The sequence below is a fragment of the Mesocricetus auratus genome, unplaced genomic scaffold (assembly GCF_017639785.1).
Source record: "Mesocricetus auratus isolate SY011 unplaced genomic scaffold, BCM_Maur_2.0 Super-Scaffold_100009, whole genome shotgun sequence".
NCBI classification, from domain to species: Eukaryota; Metazoa; Chordata; class Mammalia; order Rodentia; family Cricetidae; genus Mesocricetus; species Mesocricetus auratus.
Genome location: NW_024429193.1, coordinates 26,886,524 through 26,913,031, shown reverse-complemented (window position 1 = coordinate 26,913,031; position 26,508 = coordinate 26,886,524). Strand labels below are relative to the sequence as shown.

General features: G+C 44.7%; 1 protein-coding gene across 2 annotated transcripts in view; it reads left to right on the top strand.

Annotated features, from left to right (window-relative positions):
* The window catches only part of Papss1 (3'-phosphoadenosine 5'-phosphosulfate synthase 1), a 70,255-nt gene extending 47,873 nt beyond the window's left edge, over positions 1-22,382 (top strand). For both annotated transcript variants that reach the window (XM_013122611.3, XM_005082798.4), the window contains exons 10-12: positions 349-617; positions 8,905-9,134; positions 21,704-22,382. In XM_013122611.3, coding sequence (XP_012978065.1) covers positions 349-617; positions 8,905-9,134; positions 21,704-21,842 — 638 coding nt within the window. In that variant the 3' untranslated portion in view covers positions 21,843-22,382. The remainder of the gene's footprint in view (positions 1-348; positions 618-8,904; positions 9,135-21,703) is intronic.
* Positions 22,383-26,508: the final 4,126 nt, after the last annotated feature.

Here is a 26,508-nt window from a genome sequence, read left to right as displayed (position 1 = left end):
CTGAGGAGTGTCATTGACACACTGACCCCAAATTTGTGTGTGCTGTAAGCAGCTGACTCTTAGGACCGGAAAGAAAGCCTGACTCCTGCTGTCAATCCCCCTGCACACAGGAGTAACTATGTGTCTGTGGCTCTTGAATCACACTTCCTCAGGTGAATGCGGGCTGGTAATACTGAATGGTCAGAGTGGATGTTATCTGTTGCAGTAGGCATTCACCTGTCCATGGCTTTACCCATTTCTGATTCTGAGCTTGCAGGCTCGTTACTTGTAAGCATCAGTCGGGAGAGAATGACTTGTCCCAGGCAGGGCGACGCTGGAAAGTCCTAACTCTGGAAACTCTCTTTTCAGATGCTGTCTTTGCATTTCAGTTGCGCAACCCAGTGCACAACGGACATGCTCTGCTAATGCAGGACACCCACAAGCAGCTTCTGGAGAGGGGCTACCGGCGCCCCGTCCTGCTCCTCCATCCTCTTGGTGGCTGGACGAAGGATGATGATGTCCCTTTGATGTGGCGTATGAAGCAGCATGCTGCAGTGCTGGAGGAGGGGATCTTGAACCCGGAAACAACAGTGGTGGCCATCTTTCCTTCTCCTATGATGTATGCTGGGCCAACCGAGGTAGGCCGCTTTTAGGATATCAGGGCAGTGCTAACGTCACCCTTGTGAACACTAGAGCATCACCAACCTACCTGTTGACCCTTCCCTGATGGCTAGGTGTGTTCCAAACATTGAGTACTTCCGAGTACTCTCCTGCTGCTGGGAGTGTCCTCATGTGCTGCACCCCATGGGCATCCAGTTGTTGGGAAGGGTGGGAGAGGTTTCTTTGCCTCTTTTTATGCTTCTTGATCCAATCTGAGGAAGATACAGAAGTGAGAACAGTGCATGGTTGTTTTGTATCCACCAGTCAAGGTCCAGACACAGTTAGAACAACACTGATTTTGTTCCGTCAATGGAGTCCCAGAGCAGAGGACGGATGCAGTGTGACTTTTGGTTTTTCTAAAATTTTCAAAGACTAAAGGGGCTCTTGTGTTCCAGCCAGCTGTTTCCCCATAACAAATACCTAAGGTAATGAATTTATAAAGACATAAGGGTTATTTGGCTCATGATGTGAGTGCTTCAGCACGTTGGTCTTTTGCTTCTGGGCTTGTGGTAAAATGGCCTATCGTGGTGGGATTGAATGGCAGAGCAGAGTGTTTGCATTGTGGTCTGACAGTGAAAGAAGGAGGAAGGGGCCTAGTCCCACTGTTTTTGTCAAGGATGGGAGCCTTGTGACTCCCCTTCAGTCCCGTGTCCTAAAGGCCTCGCCATCGCCAGGAGTTCTAGACTAGCTATGAAACTTCTGATACATGTGCTTTAGGATAACTTGCAGAACCACATGGTTGTTTGTCCCTGGTCCCAAAGGCATTCATGTACAGTGTCCGTCTGAGTGAAATGCATTCAGTATTTTGGGGAAGTATCCAGTAAGACAGTCAGTTTTTAAAAAGATTTATTTTTAACTGTATGTCTACATGAGGTTATGTGCGTGCACATGAGTACAGGTGTCTGTGGAGGTCAGTGGCATTGGATCCCCTGGGACCTGGTGTTAGAGGCTGTCGTCAGCCACCCAGCATGGGCCCGGGAAACCAGACTTATGACTGTGAGTCTTCTGGAAGAGCAGTACTGGATCTTAACTTCTGAACCTTCAACCCCCAGGGGACGATCTTCATGGGTTCTTCTGTGAAGGACTAGAACATGATTGAATCAGGAAGTCAAATTGCTTCCTGATAGGAGGGCAGGGTTTTGGAATTCTGCCTGCGGTCAAAGAGATGTTTGAGATCTTTTTATAGCCATATGTAAAGATGATGAAAATTAGGTTTCAGTTTCAAGGTAGAGTAGGCTTTCAAAATATATTTGCTGAATGAGTTAATAAATCAGTTGAGTGACCTCAGAAGTGGTGAGTGGGAAATTCCCAGCCAGCTTCTTGTGTTTTCAAGATAAAAATGGAATGCACATTATTACTGCACCATTTCATCCCTTCCATAGAGGAAGATGAACGCACTTGGATTTATCTGAGAGTCAGACTCATTTGTAAAAAAAAAAAAAAAGATCTAAGTAATTCAGTGATAGGAACTCCTTCCAAGATTTTAAAAGAGAATCTAAGACATTTGACTGTTTGGGATGGAGCCTATGAATCTTATTGGAGCTTAGCTTACGGGGTTGAATTCTCTGTTTCCTCTTTATGCAAACAAACAAAACAGCAGGCTAAAAGATGAAGATGTGATTGGCTCTTCTTTTGGCCCCCTGTCCACTAATACATTGAAACGTTGCCCATCTTTCTGTTAGAGTAAGGTGTTGCTTAGGATAGGCCAGTGATGGCCCTTGGTGCTCACCGTATGGTTCCAGGACTTCTATCTAGTTTTCTTGCATTTCACATTTGTTTAGTAGTTCCTCTAGCTGGTATTTATCCCTGCTCCAGAGCCGGGGGGACCTGGGAGAATGGAGCCAATAAATGAGGCGGACTAAAGTCTCATGCAATAGCCAACTTTATTCAGAGCCCCAGACAATTTATACTCAGAGGGTTAAGAGAGGTCACCTGAGTAAAGTTCCCATGAGTTCAAGCTGTTCACAATCACAGGACAAGCCACATGTGGCAAAAACATGTTTTTCCATAGAGGCTTATAAAGGATAGTTTAAACATTTAATTGAATAACAACATCAAGCAATAATGAGTACTCTGAAGTAAACTTACTCTTATCCACTACACCTGGAAAGAGCACAGAAACATTCCCAGAACAATTCTGTGTTTTGAAGAAACTGAGGTCACAAAACTGTTGTTTAGTTTTCTTGGAGTTTTCTCATAAGCGCTCAGAATTCTCACATCACTGTTTCTGTACCAGTACTCCTAGCTGGCCTCACATTCAGAGGGCTTGGTTCGGTCCAATGCTGGTTCCCCAGCTTTACGACTAGGGTCTCTGTGCTCTCACTAGGTCAGGTCAGCTGTTTCTGTGTAACCTCATCATTTTAAGGAAGTCATTTGAGCTGAGTTTCTCTAGAATGTCATGTAGTGTGAGAATGACCCAAATGAAGTCAGAGCAGTGTGCTGGTTAGTTTTTTGTCAACTTGACACAAGCTGTAGTCATTTGGGAAGAGGGAAACGTGATTAAGAAATGTCCCTACCAGATTGGCCTGTGGGCAAACGTGTGGGTCATTTTCTTGATTTATGATCGATGTCAGAGGGTCTAGCTCACCATGGGCTGGTGGGCCTGTGTGTTATGAGAAAGCAGGATGTGCAAGCTTCAGTAAGCGGACATCCTCCATGACCTCCGCATCAGCTCCTGTCTCCAGGTTCCTGCCTTGAGTTCTTTCCCTGACATCCCTGGATGATGGACTCTGGGTTACATCAGTTGTAAACTTTTACCTTCCCAAGATGCATGGTGTTTATCACAGCAATAGAAACCATAATTATGGCAGGCAGGGATAGGGTTATGTGCAGCAACCTTATTAAATATTCAGCTTGGAAAATGAACCTCTTTATTTGTGGCCTGTCTTGTTCTCTTTGTGATTCTTATGTGACTCTGTATGAAAGTGGGGTTGATGTGAAATTTTATTCAGTAAGCTAACAAAAAGAATGTTTTAAAAAATGAGAATGGGAGGATGTGTAATGGAATAACCTGTGATAATCAACAAAAGTTCCTTCCTGAGTTAGAAAGGGACTTGGGGGCAGTCTCAAGTGTCCCAGGCTGGCCTTAAGCACTCATATAGGTGAGGCTGGTCTGGAGCTCCTGGTATCCTTGCCATTCCTTCCAGAGTTATGGGGTTGCAAGCCTATTGCACTGTGCCTAGCTTTACATTGGAAGGATTTTTATGTTTTAAGTTTTGTCATTTGTGCTTCTGAAGGAAGGTTCAAAAGTGAAAGCCAGGGCTGAAGAGATGTCTTGAAGATACAAGTTTGGATCCTAGCACCTATCTAAAAAAATGGGTATGGGATGGCTGTACATGTGCTAATAACCTAGGCATGGTGGAGGGTAGAGACAGGAGGATTGCTGTAGCCAGCTAGGTGCCTAGCTCTAGACTCAGTAAGAGACCTGTCACAGAGGAGTAGGGCAGAGAGTGATAGAGCAGATCATTCAACGTGCACATACTACACAGACAGACAGACAGACAGACACGGGAAGAACAGTGAAGATACCTGAGGGTTGGCATCTCACTTTAGCAGTCTTGCGCTTTGCATGGCACAGTTGAGTAGCTGGTGTTTATCCTTCCCTTTACCCACCCTGGGTTCATGGCTGAGACATTACTTGGAAGAGATTAGCATAAGGAGAGCATGCATATTTATTAAAGTCTTCTATGACACAAGAGCCTTTAGAAATGAAGATCCAAGGAAGGCTGTGCATTGTGTGTCCGAATCTGATGAGCAGTGGACAGTCATGCAGGTTAGGTGGGAGAAAGGGTGTGTGATTGGCTAGTGATGAGCCTGGGCTTAGGAAGGCCTGTTGCTCTTGTTCTTCTCTGTCCCCGTCTCTTTAGAGAAAGGACATTCCTTTCCTCCATGTGTAGAGAGCCTCATGGCCTACATCAGGGCAGCTCAGCTGGGCTTAATGGCCGTCTTTGAGGGAGAAGGAAAAGAAGGCAAGCTGGCCTTCCTGCTTCTGGTCCTGCACTGCTCTGGCAGGAGGACCTCCCTGGCCTCTGATTGGCTCTTGTCACTACCCACAGGAGTGCACTGAGGGCTGCAGCATGAGTGTGCACTGTTGGCCACCAGCTCCTGTGTAATCTGTTACACTACCCTGAGCTGCGTTTACCACGTGTACATGAACACTTGTTTGTAGGAGGCATAGTAGGATTCAGTATTCCTACATTCAGTTGTGCATATTTTCTAATTTGTTTTATTTTAACTCCATATTGAACTATACATAGGCAAAAAGACACATCTCATAGATGTTCAGTGAGGCCAAGTTTTCCAGAATAAACAACTCTTCACCCAGAAGCTCTTGTCCTGTTCCTTCTGATCCACACCTGTCCTTACCACAGTAGTCACTGTCCTCATGTCAGGAAGGATCCAGTTCCCTCGTGTGGAAGGTTGTGAGCACTGGGTATCAGACAGAGAGCAAGGCTAAGCTTCGGACATTCATGCGAGCCCTTGCCAGCACACTTGGAGAGAAGAGAAGGGAGGGAGCTGGACAGGGAACAGGGAGAATCTGAGCTGCAGTTCAGTCTCAGATGTTTTATGTATTAAGTAACTCAATCCTTGAGCCACCATTCATTTTTAGGCGAGGCTTACCCACGTTGAAAGGCTACATAGCTTGCTCAGAATCACATAGTAGCAGATAGTGAAGATGGAGTCTGAACCTGCATGCCCTGAAGGGTTCTGGGAGATTTCAGAGATGCCCTCCCTGAGTTGCGGGGAAGCAGGCATCATAGCCTGCTAGGCATTGACTGCCAAGGGAGGTGCCTCCTTTGGACCTGCTGCTCTCTACAACGGGGGCTGTTTCTGAAGAGAGCCGACAGCTGTGTGTGCCTGCTGGCTGCACTCCCAGAAACAAATACTTGTCTTCCTGAAGTAACCTGGGCCACCGCAGCGTTCAGTGTTCAGACCAGCCTGGTGTGACACCTGTCAGCTAGACTCTGACGTTGTGGTCTCTTATGCCTGACTTTACTTACCCTTACTCACTGCAGTGTTATGGAATAGAATATTTGTTTAACTATGTAAACATGTATTGCATTTGTTTAATTATGTGAATTTGCCTGTTGGGTATCGCTGGGTAGATTGGCTGGCTATGGATGTGCATTTATGTGGCATTAGGAGAAGTTTCCAGTCCTTTCTAATGAAGATGTGCATTGTATAGCCTCCAGTTCTGGAATGCCTTGTATGTTAACTGCTTTGGCCTTCTGATCCCGATCTCTAGCCGAATGCTGTATAGTACTTCCATTTCTTAACCAATCTGAAGAATCTATTTGTTGGATCAGATTCACTGAAAAGGGAATAAATACGGATTATAAATTAGTGTAGTTCTAGGTAGTGATTAGGAAATAAATGCCATAATCCACTACATTCTTTTTTTTTTATGTGTATGGGTTTTTTACCTACATCTATGTGTGTTTACATGTATGACTGTTCACAAAGGCCAGAAAAGGGTGTCAGATCCCCTGGAGCTGGAGTTCCCAGTGGTTGTTAGTTACTATGTAGGTGCTGGGAATGGAACCTGGGTTCTGTGGAACAGCAGCCAGTGCTCTTAACCACCAAGCTGTCTCTTTCAGACAGTATTCCAAGTGATTTACGTGTGTTCACTTAGTCCTTGTAACCACACTGAGAGGCAGGGCAGGCACTGTTACTATTCACAGTTTGTGGATGGGGCCTGTGGTAGAGGCTAACTAACAGTTGCTCACGGTCAGGTGGTATGTGGTGGGGATGGAATTGGCATCTAAGCGACCTGGTCTGAAGCACGCCTTGCAGCTCCAGCCTCTGGTATCGGTTAGGGTTGCAGTAGTTGAAAACTGTACACGCGTGTGTGTTTGGAAGGCAGACTTTCAGCACGTCCATCGAAGTCTAAAATAGTGAGCTGGCCCGGCTCTGGCGCTGTTCCGCAGAGATCCAGTCTCCCCTTGAATAGTTTACACACCTGTTCACCATAGTCCAGACTGGAGCTTTGTACTTTCTCTGTATAATCTGCATTTCTATTCTAGGGACAGCGGCCTCATATTATTAGTAATGTCTTCCTGCGGGTTTCCTTTGTTTTGATTTTTAGACAGGGTCTCCCTATGTAGCTTTGACTTAGCTTGGTACTCCCAGTGTTATGTCTTCCAGGCTGGCCTTGAACTCACAGAGTGCTTTTGCTTCCACAGTGCTGGGATTAAAGCTGTGTGCCACCATGCCTAGCCCTGTCTGTGTTTTTGTTACTGGTTTTGTACCTCATTGTCTGGCTGGTACTAATATGTAAAAATATGTATTATTGACTGGATGAAAGTGAGTCATTACTTTGCTTCTAGTTCACACTGTCCCTGTCCTGACTCCACATAAAGGTGCTGTCTGTGTCTCATAAGGGTGCTTTGTAAATTTGTGTAAGAATCCTAGAGCTTGGAACATGGCGGAGAGCCTGGGATGCCTTGCTTTTTGTAGACTTCATGTCACCACACATGCCCTGGGCCTGATTTGGGATGTCGCTGGTGTCTGACTGATAGTAACACAAAGGAGGTGGGAACAACGGTCTTTGTGTGCCTGTGTGTATTCGCACACTTGGACTGATGCTCTTCGAGGATTATGTAACCCACAGTTTCCTGAGGTACGGATTTTATTCCCTTTCTGCCACTGTGACTTCTGAAGCTGAGTCTGCGACTTCACTGCGTGTGTCCAAGAAGCTAGAGTTGAACAGTAGTTTTTAACTTCGTATCCTTTGAGGAGTAAACTAAGTTCTAGCAGTCGTTTTAATGTTTTAAGTAATTAGATGTTTCAGTGTTTATGAACTGGTATGATTTAAGGGGCTTGTGAAAAACTATCCATTCTTCTTGCTGTCTTATGCCCCTTCCCTCTTTCTTTTTTGAGATATAGGGTCCTGCTATGTAGCCCAGGCTACTCTGTAACTCACTGGGTAGCCCAGGTTGAACAGTCCTCCTTCCTCTGTCTCCCAAGGGCTGGGATTATAAGAGTGTGCCACCGTGCCTGGCTCTTGTCTCTGTAGTGCCTCACTTATGTGTTTGACTTTTTTTTTAAACAGTTTTTAAGTGAAGACTATACTAATAATAAAATAATAATGATAAATAATGGCGAACCCACCTCATTGTTTTTTCCGGTGACATCAGGAACAAGCCTGCCAATACATATTTGCCAAGTTGTCATAATAAAGTACGAACGTGCTTCTTCGGTAGTTGTCCTCCGGGTTATTGAAAAGGCACTGGTACCAGATTTGTTTCCTTAGCACAAATGCATTTCAGAACAATGAGCAGCTGTTAAGGCTGTGTGGTTATCAACAGGATGTTCCTCATTTTCCAGTCTGTAAGATTTAATGGCTCGATTCCGAAATTCCATCCTAGGAACAGAGTGGGAGCTGTGCAGGGAATAATTTACTTTCTAATGCTGAAACTGGCGTTGTGAACATACAGTTTTATTATTTATATGAATAATTAGTTGGCAAATTGAAAATGTTTGTCTCTTGTCATTAAACACTAAATCTATTTCCTAAAGAACAATTAATGCTTCCTAAAATCTGTTATGTGAAAGTATAAAAAATGAGATGGGTTTGAGAATGTACAGCTAACAGCCATATCCTGAGCTTAGGAAGTTATAATGAGGATCATCTTTTAGGGTTTTTTTTTTCTTGGAGAGGGGAGGAGTTATTCTCCAGTTGTTAAATGACTCCATGTTAGAAACAGATTCATGTAAGTGAGCAGAGGCGCATAAACAGGAGCATTTGAAACACTGCTCTGTGGATTCCTGAGTATTTCCTTAATTAGGTCATGTTTTACACTAGTCTCTGGAGCAGTCAATACAGTATCTGGATGTGAACCTGCCCTATTGATCCTTCTGGAAGGCCCCTGTAGCCTTACATGTGTTCATGGGTCAACCCCATCCAACTTCCAGCCTTGGAGACTGGAGCTTGAGCTCTGTGAGTGACTTCTTATGTGTATGTAAAATCTTACACATGGATATATGTATATCCATATATCTCATAAGCAAATAATACGCAAATGTATGCACCTTAATATTCATGCCCATCTGTGATCCTGCTTTGGGGGCCTGGTTTTAATTCTAGCTTCATTAAATGTGTTAGAATTTCCTACTGTTTGGTGGCGATGAAGTGAGACATAAACAGAGGTGCAGCTCAGTGGGAAAGAGTTAAACACAAACGCATATACATTTATTATCTGCTTGCTGTTTCTCACCACTCAGCCATCAAAGTGTAGTTAGCTAATATGCGGACATCTTTTCTAGGTCCAGTGGCATTGCAGAGCGCGGATGGTGGCAGGAGCCAATTTTTATATTGTTGGCCGAGACCCTGCTGGCATGCCTCATCCAGAGACAGGGAAGGACCTCTATGAGCCAACACACGGTGCCAAAGTGCTGACGATGGCCCCTGGCCTGATCACCCTGGAAATAGTTCCCTTCCGAGTTGCAGCTTACAACAAGAAAAAGAAGCGGATGGACTACTATGACTCTGAGCAGTAAGTTTCACACTGCCCCAACTGATGGCAGCAGTTGTCTGACTGTTTCCAGGGTTCAGCATATCATCTGGTCTTTCTAAGTTCTGATGGGAGGCTTTGTTGGATCCATCTCAGGAAAAGTCAAGAAAACTAGCTCAGTATTCTAGGCTAGAAGTGAAAGTAAAGAGTGGATCTAAGCTGGATGTGGTAGGGTACTCTTTAATCTAAGCACTTGGGAGGCAGATCTTTGTGATTTGAGGCCAGTCTGGTCTACATAGCTAGTTCCAGGCCAAGCAAACAAACAAGTAGAAACTCCCCCGCCCCACCAGCACACACTGGATCTACAGTTGGTGGCTTGGGAGATTTTGTTATGTGGTCTTTATGGGCAGCGTTAATATTTAATGTCTGTATGACGACTGTCAACTTTTAGAATAAATGATTGGAGTGCCAGGTCTGGTTGCAGAGGCTGGTAATCCTAGCTTACTAGAAAGCTGAGGCAGGAGGATTACAAGTTCAAGAATAGGGCAAGGTAGGGAGACTCTGTCTCAGAATAAAAATTAGAGTGAGCTGGGGGTGTAGTTGAGTGATAGTTTCTCAGCACACACAAGGCTTTGGTTCAGTTTCTGGCATTGCCAATACGTACAGACATATGCATGTGCATACATATGTACATAGTAATATTAAGTATGTGTCTATTTCTTTTGGACTGATAGATTGTAAATTGTAGTCATTTTTGTCTGTGGATGATGTCTGTATAAGGTTACAGTGGCAGTGTGCAGCTGAGTTTCAGGGTCTAGTCCTGTCTTTGCTATATGATCTGAATTCTAAGCCTTTCTGCCCTATTTCCTCGTCTCTGGGATGAAGACAGGGGATGATGAACTGCCCTCCTAGGTCTTTCTGTGGTTCTTCCCATGACCTGCAACACCAAGCTATTTTCTTAAGATAGGGTCTCCCTATGCAGCCCCAGCTGGCCTGGTACTCACTTTATAGATCAGGCTGGCCTTGAACCTCCTGAGTGCTGGGATAAAAGACATGTGCCATTGGCTGATTTTTGTCACAGAGGGGACAGGACGGGAGAAAGAAATCTTGTGAGAAATGAAAACCTCTCTCTTGTTTCTAAAAGGCATATTAGCACACACTTCCGGTCGCAGCACTTGGAAGGTGGAGACAGTGGGACCAGTGGTTCAGGGTCGTTCCTGCTGCACAGAGAACAGGAGACTACCCTGGACTGCATGAAATCCCGTCTCAAAAATTAAAAGCAAATTATAAGCAAATAAAGTAAATAAGTAGAAAGGCCGTGAAATGGCTCAGCAGGTAAAGTTGCTCGCTGTCAAATCTGCAGATTGGAGTTCAATCCCTGGGATCCACATAGTGGGAAAAGAGATTTTCTCAAGTTGTCTTCTGATCTCCCCATGCGTGCCATGGCATGAGTGCACGCACACAGACACGCAAAGAAATACACGTAATTAAAGAATAAGTTAAAGGGATACAAAGCTTTGAATTTCTTTGAGTAAATCATCTGGATTAAAGGCTGTCATTGCCACTGGAGATTGGAAGATGTCTTGGTTTCGCACATGCTGATATAGCAGTTTTAGAGACAGTGCGCCTTCAGTGTGTGATGCACTGTATCTGAAATTCAAGAAATCCTAAATGCCTGTGGCAAAAAGGATTTTGCTCTAGGCACAAGGAAGAATAGAAGGACTCCTTCTTAATGACAGCAGTGGCTGTGTGTGGAAGACAGGATGGGGGCTGCTGATGGCCTCTGTGGTGATGCAGATCCAGGATACTCTGAGCCCCTCAGAAGAATTTGCAGTCAACAGCATGTTTTTACCCTGTGACAAAATCATATTCCTAACCACATGGGCTTGTTCTTTAACCTTGAAGATGTGTGAGTGCCTGTGTATGCACATTTGTACATGTACATGAGTGTACGTAGTAATTGCCCCATCCCAAAGTACAGTACCAAGGAGATGGCTTAGAGTCCTTTAAAAGAAGAATATTAAGGAGAATGTTATCAATTATGATAAGCTGTATCACCTCAAAAGGTGACTGAAATCTATGTAGAAATGACAAAGAAAAGTGAAAGCAGTTTGGGCACACTCCTGCTCTTTTGTAGTTAAGTTATGTAAAGAGCCCGACTCAGTCTGTGGCTAGACCTGCCTGTTGGCAGTCTGCAGAAGTAAGCCACATGGCGTCAGAGGCAGTTGCTGCAGTGTAGTACTTGTCTTCTTATCCCAAGTGCAGTTTGTCTAGTTGGTGTACAGCATTCTTGACTTCCATTTTTCTGAGAACTGTGGTGGAAGCAGAGCCGCTCGGCCAGTCTGCATGCTTTTACTTTAGAAGAGTTTCCATTTGTGACATTAAGAAAACTGAGCAGGGGTCTGCAGAGATAGTTCCATGGGTGAAGCAATTGCTGTGCAAACACGAGGACTGAGCTTTTATCCCTAACACCTGTGGGGAAAGTCTGGCGTAGGGCTGCATGAATGGCTCAGCATTTAAGGACAGGCACTGCTCTTGCAGAGGACTGTGGTTCTCAGTGCCTATGGCAGGCGGTTCATAACCATCTGTAGGCACCTGCATTCCAAGCGCATACCCACATCCAGACACACCCATACAGAATAAAAAATCAATCATAAAAAAGGCCTGGAATGGTGGCATGTCCTTGTAATCTCACTCTCAATGAGACAGATGCAGCCAGATCCCTTGTGTTCCCTGACCAGCTCAGCTCTTTCTTCCGTCAGTCCCAAGCCAGCAAGAGGCCTCATCTCGGTAAGCAAGGTGGTTGGATCCTGAGTTCGGTCTCTGGCCTTTGCAGCCACGTGCACATCCGACTGTATCTGCATCTGCAACTCTGTACACACAAGTGCAAACACACACACACACACACACACACACACACAGAAAACAAAGTAAAAAAGCGCAGATTTCCTTTCCAGCTCCTGGGCTGATGTGTGTACTCTGTCCCTGTGGTCCCTCTGCGAGGCCAGCTGCTTTCATCACACACAGGATCCTAGCTCCATCTGTGTGCAGTTGATTAATGTGCTTCTAAGACCCTTGATAACTTTGATGTTTGGCTAAATCTGGGTAGTGCTGCTTTAAGTCTCTCTTTTAATCATTTAAAAGCTAAATAATTACATCATTCCTCATAAGATTTTCCAGAGATGAATTCTATGTTAGTCACATGAGTGGCTCATTTCCTTGGAATTTTTTTTTGAGTTACCAAATCTTAATAAGTTGTAACTTGGGAAGTTTTAAAAATGCTTTAGATTTTAAATTTTCTGTACTTGTGTTCAAATATAATTAAGTTGATGGGAATATGTTGGAGAGTGATTAAAATTTTGTGGAAAGGCGATTGTCTTTGATGTAGCGAGAAAACAGTTATTAATTATGCACATATGAGCTTGTCCATGTTTGATTAATGGACATTACTCAATGCCAGCTTTTATTTAATTAATGATTTTGTAGCTTTTGGTTTGACTGAATACTAGTGTAAGACATGGCTTAGGGAGGAAAATTCCCTGAAGATTTCAGACAAGATAATTATTGATAGGAATTATGATAGAGTCATCTGTTTACATTTAGGAAGTCAAGGAAGCTGTGTTAGCTTTAGAAGTGACTCAGCATGACTGAGCTGCAGGATTTCAATCCCATTACAGATATTAACAGCTATTAGGGTATCTTTTTTCCCGTTTTTTCCTTTTTACTCTTTTAAAGTGTTACTATTTGTATTCTGGGTAGACAAATGCAGAATTACTTGCATTATAGAAACAGCATGCTCAGCAAAAGGAGAGTCCACGAGTGGAAAGTACCCATGGGGCTGAGTAAATGAAGGATGGAAGGGTGAGTGTGCCTGCTCTGCCATCGTCACCTTCTAACAGATGTCTTCCTGCTTGTGATGGGAGAGTGTACTTAACCTGTGTAATGCTAGAGAGAGCATTGGCCACTAAAGGTGCACCTCTCACCATAAGGGACACCACTTACCATCTAGAAGATGTTCCTTTACCATCTAGAAGATGGCCCCTCACCATCTAGAAGATCCCATGTTCCTTTACCATCTAGACGCCCCCTTACCATTCTAGAAGATACAGTTTGGTTGATGGTGTTAGAAACAATGACTGTATACCTCTTTCAAGGTGTTTTTGGATTTCTTTTTTTTTGTGTACGTTCACTGGTGAGCCTACCTAGTATATTAGTTTTTGAGCTGTGACTATTAAATCTGTATATCAGTGTTCCTCTGTTACTGTCAGTTTTCTATTATTAAAATAACAAATCTTTGAAAAAAACAACACATGAGCTGGTTAGGTCAGAAAACCCAGTTGCTTGTCCTCCTGCCAGGCCGGGCTCTTCTGTGACATCTCTGGAGTCTCCTCCCATGGTGCTCCTTGGCAGCAGAATTCCTTTCCTTGCAGATGTAGGACTGGGTTCCCCAGTTTCTAGCTGTTGGCTGATGATTGCACCCTGTTCCCAGAGGCCTCCCTAAGCCTTCCCTGCAGCTTCTCCATCTCAGCATGCACCCTTCCTTTATTTCACACAATCTCTAAAGCCTTGGATCCCTCTCATGCCCCTTGTTGTTTAGCTGGGAAAACTCTTACATGATTAAGTTTACCTAGGTAATTTCATGGCCAATTGATTAGCAATTTGAATCACATCTCCGAAATTCCCTTTGTGGTATTCCTACAGTATGCTGAAGCAAACTCTGGAGGTGACATGGGACAGAGGTCATCAGGACCATCTTTAAATTCTGCCTATGACAAATGCGAAGTTCTGCATTAATATAAATTGCAGTGACCAGGATCAATATTACTCTAATAATATATCCAGATCCTCAATTTTGTTATTACTCTTTTTCCCCACTTGTGCTGCCTAGTGTCACTTGACAGGGTCACCTGGGAGCATGCCCATGGGAAATGTCTGGTTTGCATTATCTGGGGTGGAGACCTGTGCACTGTGGGTGTCACTCTTCCCTGGGTGGGATCCTATACTGTGTAAGTAAAGTGAGCTGGGAAGCAGCAAACATTTATCTCTACTTCCTGGCGGTCCTAGTCAGGGTTCCTATTGCTGCAACAAACACTGGCCAGAAAGGAACCTGGGGAGGAAGAGTTTCTCTGGCTCACACTTCCACAACAGTCTTCATCATCGAGGGAAGTCAGGGCAGGAACTCAAGCAGGGCAGGAACCTGGAGGCAGGAGCTGATGCAGAGGCCACAGGGGAGTGCTGCTTACTGACTTGCTCCCCGTGACCTGCTCAGTCTGCTTTCTTATAGAACCCAGGACCAGCAGCCCAGGGATGACACAGCCCACCATGGACTGGACCCTCCACATCAGTCACTAATTTTAAAAAATGCCCTTCAGGCTTGCCTACAGCCTGATCTTCTAGAGGCATTTTCTTCTGAGGTTCCCCGTCTCAGATGACCGGCTTCTGCCAAGTTGATGTAAGACTGCCCAGCATGCTGTGTGTGGATGCAATGTGACCACCTGCTGCAAGCTCCTGCTGCCTGACTTCTTTTCCTGTACCTGAGTCATGAGACACAATAAACCCTTCCCCTTTAAGTCACACTGGTCAGGGGGGTGGGCCCATGAACTCTGACCTGGGATTAGTGCCACTCTCGAATCTGAATGTCTGAGAGGAGCTTTTTTATAGATTTTATGAACTCAGGTGCTGGCTGGGATATGACTCAGTAATAAAGAGCTTGGGTAGCATGAGTGGCACCCTGATTTTAGTCCACAACATTTAAAAACAAATAAATGACAGTTTGAAAGAGTGAGGTGCTAGGTGGGAAACAAAAATTTAGATTCAAGCTGTGTATCGTGGTACATGTCTTTGGTCCCAGCACTCTAGAGGCAGAGGCAGGCAGATGTTTGTGAGTTTGAGGCCATCATGGTGTACAGAGTGAGTTTCAGGACAGACAGAGCTACATAGTGAGATCATGTCTGAACACCTCCCCACCAAAAAAGAAATTTAAATTCAAAATAATTGAACTTAAATCTTTCTATGTTGTGTGTGTCTGTGTATGTGTTTTGTGTGTGTGTGTGTGTGTCTGTGTGTCTATAAAACTGGATGTGGGTGTGAGTGCAAGCGCATACATCTGCTGGTGCACATGTAGAAGTGTGTGTGTGTGTGTGTGTGTGTGTGTGTGTCTGTATAACTGGATGTGGGTATGAGTACAGGTGCACACATCTGCTGGTGCACATGTAGAATTGTGTCTGTGTGTCTGTGTGTATGTGTGTATGTGTGTGTGTCTGTGTGTGTGTGTGTGTGTGTCTGTCTGTATAACTGAATGTGGGTATGAGTATAGGTGCACACATCTGCTGGTGCGCATGTAGAAGCGTGTGTGTGTGTGTGTCTGTGTCTGTGTGTGTGTCCTGTGTGTGTGTGTGTCTGTATAACTGGATGTGGGTATGAGTGCAGGTGCATACATCTGCTGGTGCACATGTAGAAGTGTGTGTGTGTGTGTCTGTGTGTGTGTGTGTCTGTATAACTGGATGGGGTATGAGTGCAGGTGCATACATCTGCTGGTGCGCATGTAGAATTGTGTGTGTGTGTGTCTGTGTATGTGTGTATGTCTGTGTCTGTGTGTGTGTGTGTCTGTATAACTGGATGTGGGTATGAGTGCAGGTGCACAGATCTGCTGGTGCGCATGTAGAATTGTGTGTGTGTATGTCTGTGTGTGTGTGTCTGTGTGTGTGTGTGTGTCTTTCTGTATAACTGGATGTGGGTATGAGTGCAGGTGCACACATCTGCTGGTGCACATGTAGAATTGTGTCTGTGTGTATGTGTGTGTGTCTGTGTGTGTGTGTCTGTCTGTCTGTATAACTGGATGTGGGTATGAGTGCAGGTGCACACATCTGGCGTGCATGTAGAAGTCAGAGGACAGCCTCAGATGTCACAGAGTCCTTGCCTTTCAACCTTGTTTGAGACAGGGTCTCCTTGTTGTTCTGGTTGGCACTGCATAGCCAGGCCAGCTCTCAGGGGCTTCCGGTGTCTCCTGTCTGCTTCCCGTCTTGCCGTAGGAGCCCTGGAATTACAGGTGTGGTCTACAGCATCTGGCTTTGTGTGCAATCTAGGAGTTCAGAAAGAGGTCCTCATACTTGTGTGGCAAGTACTTTCCCTGCTGAGCCACCTTCCCAGCCCCCTGATCAAACGTCTCATGTATTTCATTTAGTCTTTGGTTAGAAATAATAAGAGAAAAAATAAAATTGTCATATAAGATGTTGTCCAGTGTGTTTAGTCTCTGAAAGAAGGCCACAATAGCTGTTTATCTGGTTTTGAAAAGATCATTTTAAATCATAGAATTCTTAGTGTTTTGATGTATTATAAATGACCAGCTTTCAAATTGGATGAAACATTAACTAGAATAAAAATAATCAGATCCACTTACAAGCCACCACCATTAGTTTTATTTCTGTCAAGTGAGAAATTCTCTTTTGCTTGCCTGAATTGCTTATCATTCAATTTGTGTTGTGAGAATGCTGGAGATTTGAATGTGAGCCTTCAAAAGACATACGTGTAGGCCATCTGCTGACCCCAACTCTTGTCCTTGTGACTAACTTGTTCTGGTACCTCTGAAGGCCACATGTGTGGATGGAGGGACAGCAGATGGCTGTAAAGAATTACAGTCGTCAGCAAGTGGCCAGAAGCCATCGTGCCTTGGAGTTCTTCAGGCTCCTGGCCACAAGTGGTTAGTGCGTTAGGCTGCAAGCTTTTGGGTTCACTCTACCCTCTCCGATGTCACAACTCTTCCTTTTGTTTTTTAAGAGTTAGCATTCTGTATGCTTAGATTAAAAGGAATATAATCCAGTGGCTTTGAGAAGAGGAGGAGGAGGAGGAGGAGGAAGTGGAGGAAAAGGAAGAGGAGGAAGAGGAGGAGGAGGAGGAGGCGGCTGCAGCAAACATACTTAGGGTTTCTTTTTTTTCAGGTTGCCATGAAGGATTAGCTTGCTAGTGTTATAAAATGACCCAACCTAAAACTGCTCTGCAGTGAACGTGAAGGGTCCTGTCTGTTTGTGGTAGATCATTCCAGAAATTGTTCAGATTCTACTATGTGGAATTATTTCTTCAAATCCTATTGTGCAACTGTGATTTAATTGTAGACAGTGACTTGAACCTGGCCGCTGATAAAAAGTGAGATGCTTACGTAAAAGAGAGACATGCAGGAATGGGCCTAGGGCAGTGTGTGGAGCCAGGGTGGAGAACAGAAACTCCCATCTCACGGGATGAAGAGATGGATGTCTGGCGCGTGCAGGGCAGATGGTGTGAAACGGCTTCAGGAAGAGGTGCCCAGGGGCCTTGGCTTAGAAAGGCAACTTCAGAAGGAATGCAAGCAATTCTGGATTTCAGACAGTTTAGCATTCTGGGAGGAAGAAAGGACTTAGTTGGTTTGGCTTTTTTCCTCTTACTCTCCAAGTTCAGGCAGAGTCCTGCAGGAGTGGTTTGCTCACTCACCACCACCAAGAACCCGCAATTCATGTGTATGACTGGGGCTCTCATCCTGGAAGTAAAATTTCAATTTTACGTGGGCAGATGCTCCAGGACCGTGGCTTTCCTCAGTGAGGTTTCTATAAGAATTGTAAGTACCACTCCCAGGGAGTGGAGACAGCCCTCTGCTGTGAGTTGGCTTAGATTACCTTGGGTGATATTCTCTGTCCGGAAGAGGAGCCCCTGACTGTGCTGACAGATTCGCCGACACAGGTGCTCGTGGCCCTCAGGGCAGCCTGGCGCCTCCCAACTGCTGCTCTTCTTGTCTCCTGCGCTCGACTCCTGTCCTTCCTCCTTGTTAAAGCCTGGTCCTCACTCGCCGTGGCATCTCTTGCTTTAAATCCTGTCATCGCCCCCCTCCTTTGTGTCGACATTTATTTTCTTCTGCCTGGATGCTTGGTAACATTTCCCTTACGACAAAGCTCTCCCTTACGACAAACAGATCCCGCCTTGCTTGCGCCATGAATGCCGTTTCTGTGATTCTCCCCTTTCTTTCATCATCATGGGCTATCTCTTCTATGGAAGGAAATTTAAATTCTGATTAGAGAGTGTGGGCTTTGGTTGGTTGCTTTTGCCCTGGGTCCCTCATGGCTTTGACATTTTAAGAGTCCTTGTGTCTGACTGCCATCTTGGTTTTCTTCTCCCTTCCTTTTGCCTAGAGCTGGGACTTCCTTTTGTGAGAGCTTATTTTCTCAGATTCACTTTTCATTATAAGTACACAGATGATGGTGCCAACACTTTTTAATTTACGTAAGAAAGGGGTGGGGGATAAACCTTTTATCTGTCTGTCTATCTGTCTGTCTATCTATAGCCATAGTAGCCAACCTGTTTAGAGGCTAATACTTTGAAGCTGCCATTTTATATTTATTTTTAAATTTTTAAGTGTGTGGCTGTTTTGACTACATCCATATCTTTGTACCACATGCCTGGTGCCCATTGAAACCAGAGGAGGGTGTCCGATTCCCAGGAGCTGGAGTTTCATGTACCTATGGTTGTAAGCCACCATGTGGGCGCTGGGAAGTGAGCATGCGGTCTCTGGAAGAGCAGCTCTTAACCACTGAGCCATCTCTCCAGCCCCCACGTTGCCTTTCCTTACAAGACATTAAACTCAGAGAGGTGGGAGGTAAGCCTCACATTTCAGCGTTAAATGTTTTGTTTCGAAGCAGCATTGGGCGACTGTTTCCTGAAGATCATCTCTGATCACTTTCTAGTCATTTGAAACAGTTCTCTAGAGAGCATGAGAGGTCTGAAGACACTGGGCCCAGCGTGTGTGATGCTCGGTGTGATGTGGTTGTGCTGGTCAAGTGGGCGAGCACACGGGACATGGTGAATGGGGGGGGGCAGTGCCTTCTGTCACTGACTGTGTAGACCATCGGCACTGGTCTCCTGGCACTGCTTATACTCACATTCCATGTGCATAGGTTCTAGACCCAAGCCCACACAAGTTCAGAGGGGACTGGGATACTCAGTGTCACTGTGTAGCGCTGGGGTGTCTCGGTGGTCACCAGGGAGAGCTAGGTTTAGGACCAGGTGTCTCAGGAATGGTTTGTGAGGAGTGGAAGCCGTCCTGCCAGGTGGAGCTGCTGCTTAGAGGCCAGTGGCTAAGGCCATGTCTGTCTCTGTGAGCAGTCTGACCATTGAACACACACACCAGAAAAGCAGATGCCGCGTGTACAGTGTGATCACTAAGAAGTTGCGTCTTTCTTGTCCTTGGACCATTTCCAGTGAAAGGACAACCTAGAGCGCTTTATTGTGGGAAAGGCCAAGTGTCTGAGGCTAGGAAGTTGACTTGCCAGGTCCCCCCACAGAGGAGGCCAGCAAGGTCTGGAGGAAGTTAGACTGAAGGTGTTATGCTGAAATCATTGTGAAGGATTCTCCATGTAAGAAATCCAGATGTAGATTGAAAGGAAATGGGACAGTAGTTCAAGCTGGCATTTGTGAGTCTTGGGGCAACAAGCATTCTGTGTTGAGCTAGGTGCTTCACACCGCCTGTTCGCTGCTTCACGCTCTCCTGGTATTCATTGAGCTCCTCCAGCGGAAAGATGATAAAGTACGTGATCTCCAGTCAGTGACATTTATTGCCGGTGCCCTGTGTCTGTGGCGCTGTTCTGGGGCCACTTTCACACTCTTGTTTGTGTTGAAGGGACCGGCCAGGTGGGGTGGGGAGTGGCTGTTGTGACCATTGTGAGAACAGAACGATGTAACAGCACCCTAGTGATCAGCTTCTCGGGGAAGGTGTCCAGGTAATTGAGGCTTCTGGTTAATTTAAGGTTACAGTACTTGAAATGATTTAAGGTATCTTTAGGAAATATAACAAGCTGTCTTATTCACTATAGAGGTCATTACTGATTATTTATCTGTAATGTATCTATTTCTTTGAAGGAGGATCTCTTTTTGTAGGCATGGTTGGCCTTGGACTTGGGTCAGTCCTCCAGCTTTAGCCTCCAGAGTGCTGGGATGAACGGGCAGCTACTTTTAATCTCATGGACAGGTCTCGGTTCATTTTGTTGCTGGAAAGTTTTTTTTTTACACTACTGATAACTTTATATGTCATTTGATTTTGATAACATTGACAGTTGATAATTACTGTAGGAAGCAAAGTGAGCGGAACATAAGCACCTGTAATATTTCATAGACATTACTGGCTCTGTTGCCTTCCATTCCCTCTTTTCTTTCTCTGCATTTTGACAGAATTACAGTACCTGTCTGTACAAAATACCATGGGTAGCTTAAATGACAGTTATTTCTCATAGATGTTGAAGCTGGGAGATTCAGGTCTGAGCATTGGCAGGCAGCCAGCCACTTTCTTGCTGTGTCTTTGAATGACTGTGGGGATCCTGAGTCTCTGTTTGTAAGTGGGTCAGTCCCACCATGGGATCTTGCTCTCGTGACCTCTTCTAACTCTTGCCATCTCCCCAAAGCCCCACCCCCTAGTGCATCTCATTGGGAACTGGGCTTTCAGTGTGAGCTTGGGGTACACAACCTAATCTTGATTTCATTCATAACTGTTAGTTACATCTTGAATTTTTTATCTGATGTTCACTGTAATACTCTAATCAGAGCAGGTGGTAGCTTATTTAGGACGTGGTGACAGAAGAGACCTGGAACTCTTGCTTTCTGAGTTGGTTCCATGTTTGGAAGCAGCAGGTGAATTACAGATAAACAGCATGTGCTGTGGGTGTAGATGCCCGAGCTGATGGTCTAAAGACTTCCATGTGGTTTTGTGTGTTTAAAGACAAGGAAGCCTGTTTGCTCATTGGTATCTCATCTAAGGGACAGTGTGGGTGGCTCCTGTGTCTGTCGCATCATGTCCCAGACTTTCAGATGAAAGCTTTCTAAATGTTTAATCTGTGCCAGGCAGATTCGTCTTCGTGTTTTATGAGAATAAACATAAATGAATCCAGGACTAGAGAGATAGCTCAGTGTCAGGAGCACCTGCTGTTCTTCCAGAGGACCTGAGTTTGTATTCCAGCCCCGACACCAGCTCTAGTTCAGGGGGATCCAGTGCTTTCTTCTGGCATCTGCATGCACGGCACACACGCACACCTTAAGTACATAAATCTTAAGAGAAATGCCAAGGCTAACAGCACTTCCCAGGGGCTGGAGAAGGGTGAGTGAGACAGGGAAGTAGAGGGAGGTCAGGAAAGGGTTGGGAGCTGCGCAGTGACCGTGCAGTGGCAATTCCCCGAGCCTGAGTGCTGATTATTTGGAGCTAAGTACTCACTTGGAGAAGAGAAGCGGGAAAGCTGAGGAGGCCCGGGAGTGATGACAGCTCATCTCTGTGCCATTACCTCACTGCAATGGCTGCTGTGCTGGGCAGGATGGCCCTGCTGGGAGGGGCAAGTTATCGAGGGCACAGAGTTGCTGTGTTATTTGTAACTTTTGTAAGACACTGATTTCCTTAATAACTTCAGTAGATTTTTGTGTGTGTCCTAGCTCTAAAACTGAAGGATGTTGTGTGGTGGTTTTGCTCAATGACAAATTAGACATGAGATTGATGCTTTCTCTCGCTAGTTTAAACTTAACATGAACTGAAGGGAGGGTCAGATGCCCCTTAAACATTTCTTAGTAACTTTGTAAGACAGTGAAGTGACTACGTTTTCTCTCTTTTTCAGCCATGAAGATTTTGAATTTATTTCAGGAACACGGATGCGCAAACTGGCACGTGAAGGTCAGAAGCCTCCAGAAGGCTTCATGGCTCCCAAGGCCTGGACTGTGTTGGTGGAGTACTACAAGTCCTTAGAGAAAGTGTAGCCATTCTGCCTGGGATGCAAGGCTGAGTGACAGAGGGGACCACACAGTCACCGACAGCATTTCTCTGTGGTTGTGTCCGTCTGAACACACTTCCTGAAAACAGAGCATTTTTCTCCGTGTGCATCAGTTTTGGTCTGCCTTTGAATTCTGTTTCAAACTAGTGTAACGCATCTCTGTTCTTAATGTGTCTTTTCCACTTCCTGTTAATATTCTTATAATACGATTTTAAAAATCTTGCCTTTTTATATTGTATTTATGCTTGTGTCTTAGGATTTTCCAAGCTGATTTATTAGTTATAACCAGTAATACTCACATCATCTAGCTTTCTTTAAGCAGCGGGGGTAGGGGATCACTAAACTTGGCTAGACCTTGTTTGGGTATTTTACAAAATATCTGTAGCAATTAGTTTTTTTTTTTTTCATTAAAAATGTAAACTGCTCCCTCTCTTGCAACCCAACATGTTGAGGTATTCTTGCAATTTGTGTTAAGTGCTGAATGAATGCCTTGATTCAATAAAATTGATTTTTGGGGGGCTTCTTATTTAGTTTTGTGTACATACACACCTTTCCTTGGGAAAATTCCTGGCAGAGGGGGACTGTGAAGGCATCTTTAATTTCTGGGGTCTGATTTGTAGCTCCTAATACCGTGTGTTTGCTGAAGCTCTGCACAGCAGGAACTGTGCTCTGTAGTTATGTGGGAAAATTATAAAGAATTTAGTCCATCTGAAATCTCAGTTTTGCCCTATATATCTCCAATACCCTTTTGTGGGGGCGGGGTTTCGAGACAGGGTTTCTCTGTATTGCTTTGGAGGCTGTCCTGGAACGAGCTCTTGTAGACCAGGCTGGTCTCAAACTCACAGAGATCCCTCCTGCCTCTGCCTCCTGAGTGCTGGGATTCAAGGCGTGCGCCACCAACGCCCAGCTATATCTCCAATATTCTTAAACACAAGGATTGGGATGGCAGCAGAGTGTCACTGCTTTGTAGCCACAGTGTAGGTCAAAGCTGCTTCAAGCCAGGAAGGCTGTCTCCTGCCCTACACTCTTCCAGCCCCATGGGCAGATGCGTGCTTTATGCCTTCAGTCCATGTGGGCAGATGCGTGCTTTGCTTACCTTGATGGTTTATGTTGTGGTTGTGAGGCATATGAGAAAGATGGAAAATTCTGGGAACACGAAAAGAGGAACTTTTCATCCAGGAATCTGATTGAAGCCTTTTGCCAGCAGAAAAGCAAGAATTCCAGCACAATGGACAACTGCTGAAGACCCTACCCGTTTTGAGCTGCAAACATGCTGTTTTCTAGGAATTTCACCAGAAAATGGATTTATAGGGAAAGGACATGTACCAAACCCCTTGCTCAGACCTAGTGGCTTCTGGTTTTGCCTTATATGATTATAACTCTCAAAGACATCTCCAGACTTCCCTATAATCTCACGTATCAAAAGAGGAAAAAAAAATGAGGGGCTCAGTAGCCTTTAGAGATTTGAGAGCCACCAAAATGACTTGTCTGGCTTATGCTAAGACAATTAACACTGTCCCTTGAGGAGCCCATACCACACTTGTATATGTCTTTCTGAACTCCCTTAGAGACACTCACATCCATGTGTCCATCCCCGCCCTTTTGTGTCTATGATAGTGAGAGGTATACAGAATAAAAATCATGTATACATCTAGCCATGGGGCCACATGTCTGTAGTTCCAGATGTTTAGGATCTGAGGCAGGTTTGCAAGAGTAACAAGAGAGACCTTGCTTTGAAGGGTCATGCACAGGCTCTGAAGTATTCTGGTTCAGAAGAGCCAGTGTTCCACAGCTAAACACTGAACTGAACTCCTGGAATCCAGTGACAGGAAGAACTGATGAGCAAAGGGGTTAAGACTGGGCTGGTTTAACCCACAGAAACAATTGACCTGAACAAGGGGGAGCTCTTGGACTCCAGATTGATGGCTGTGTGGAAAGCATGGGACTGACCAAGACCCCCTGAATATCTGTAAGGAGGCCTAGGTAATCTATGGGGCCTTGGGTAGTATTTATCCCTGGTGTACAAATAGACTTTGAGTGCCCATCCCACTCTCTCAGCCTGGACTCTTGTGGGAGGGCCTAGGTCCTGCCCTGGATAAAATGACAGACTATGGAGATCCACCATGGAGGGCCTCACCCTCCCTGGGAATCAGAGTGGAGATTGGGTGGGGGATGGGGGGCCTGATGGGGAGGAGGGGAGGAAGAGGGAGCTGGGATTGATATGTGAAACAAGCTTGTTTCTAACTTAAATTTAAAAAAAATAAGAAGAGCCAGTGTTACCTGCTAAGTCAGTGAGGCAGAGCTGATCTCATAGTCCCACTCACATGTAGTGAGTTGGGAGAAGAATTCTGTCACAGGAAAACCAGCAGAACCACCAAACTGTAAAATAATGTTTACTGTCAAAATGTTTTTAAAAATTAAAAGTCAGGAAAAAGATATTTTTAAATGCTGTTCATAAAACAGCACTGACCCTTGGGTCGGGTGCACACCTGTAATCCTAGACCTTAGATGGTAGAAGCAAGAAGACCATGAGTTCAAGGCCAATCTGGCCTACATTGCAAATTCCAGTTTGGGGTTGCCCAGAGATCCTGTCTCCAGAAAGAAACCAAACAAGCAAGCAAAAGAAGTCTCAGAATTTTTAACACAAAGTAAGAGCAGGAAGACTGGCTTTCCAAAACACTACTCCTCCTTAGGGATGACAGGGTTGCAACCTGGGAGAGGGTGCTGTCTTATGGCTTCTCTTGCTGTGAACAGACACCATGGCTATGGTGACTCTTATAAAAGAAAACACTTAGTTGAGGCCAGCTTACAGTTTCAGAGGTTTAGTCCATTATCATGTCAAAAAGCATGGTAGCATTCAGGCAGACTTGGTGCTGGAGAAGGAGCTGAGAGGTCTACATGTTGATCTACAGGCAGCAGAAGGAGACTGCCACACTAGACCTAGCTTGTGCATATAAGACCTCAAAGCCCTCCTCCACGGTGACACACTTCCTCCAACAAAGCCACACCTTTTAATATCACCACTTCCTATGGGCCAAGCATTTAAACACGTGAGTCTACAGGGGCCATTCCTATTCAAACCACAAAATGTAAACAGGGAAGATGATGTAAATTGTTTTGAAATAATTGTCTTTGATGATTTTAGGTCAAAGGGCAAACTAGACAAACATCTTTGTAGAAGTAGTTGTGTGCCAAGTTGTGGTTTGGCCGAGTCTCTTTGTGAACATTTTTGATATCAGTCAAATATATGTGAAGGCCACCCACTCAATCCCACTGCATATCTTATTAATTCCATTTTCTTAGGGCATAATAAGTCCATTTTGATTCTGATCTTTTCATAGTGCTCTTTCCATTTGTGATCAAAATTCTTACAGAATTAAAATAAATGTGGTAGAAATGAGACTAACAAGGATGAATTATAGTATAAAAAGTCACCTTGCATTTTCTCAGGTAGTTGTCCTGGGCCCACTAAAAACACATCTGGTAAAAACATGGCTCCAGACCATTCCCTTGGGATTAGACACCTCCTTGCGTGCTTTAGAAAAACATTGAAGAAATAAAAGCAGCCAATAATTTCTATCAGTTCATAGACTGGCATGTGCTTCTAAAGCTGATAGATGTGGAAATTTTATTTTTCCCCTTCCTAGTTTATAAAGAGAGACCAAACCAATCTTTAAAACATCCAACCCTTCCGAGGAATGTCTCCTGCCAAGTGGTTTCAGAAATCTAAGTGCCTTTTAATCTATTCATCAACTGGAGAAGGGAATGGAAAAATGATTTTTTTTAAAGGAAAGTGTGATGATCTTGGCAGAAATGGAGTGTCTTAAATCTGTCAGTCCTCTCTTCCACTGTGATAATCAAGACCACATATTTGGGTTTCATTTCCATCCAAGAGGGGAGCAATTATACCTATCTTTTGGAAGCCAGCCTTCAGATGCTTAATCAGGAAAAATTCGGAAGTTGTGCTTCCACAGATGGCCTATCTTTATGAGTACATATGAATCCAGGAATGGGTTGGCTCACAAAGCAGGGAGGTATTTGCCTGCTGGGCCTCTCACACGTAGCATATACTTCTTAGAAAGCCTCCAGGCCTCTTTTCTTGTATTGCCACTAGATGTCATTTCTGATTGATTCTACATAGTCTTGTGCCAAATATAATTCTATATGTCTTTCAAGGACCACCCTGGCCATACAACTCTCAGCATTTTTCTGGACCGAGGCGAAATCTGGCCTTATTACAACTATATATTTACAAATGGTGCTTCTCATCTTCACTTCCTGCCTCCCTGGTTCGCAGGGAAAATAGCTTCAGGATTTAGGACCCAGTACTGATGAGTGATTGGAGGTCTGGATGTGACCTTATAAATCATAGCTGGAATACTGAGTGCTAAAGCCTAGACTGGGCCAGAGTGAAATCTGAGCATAGGCCTCTCTGAGGGGCACTCCATCCTTTTTTGCATGTCAAGGAAAGAGGACTCAGAGCACTTGTTTCCTAGGAATATCTGTTTCCTTCATGTAAGAGAAGCCCTAGGAAGGCTTTTTTGTGCATCTGTTGGTTCTCATGTATCTCGGCTCATATTGATCTGTTTGACAGTGTTGTACACCGGGGTGGCATATTCTTGTCCTCCACATTGATAGCAACAATTTAGGTT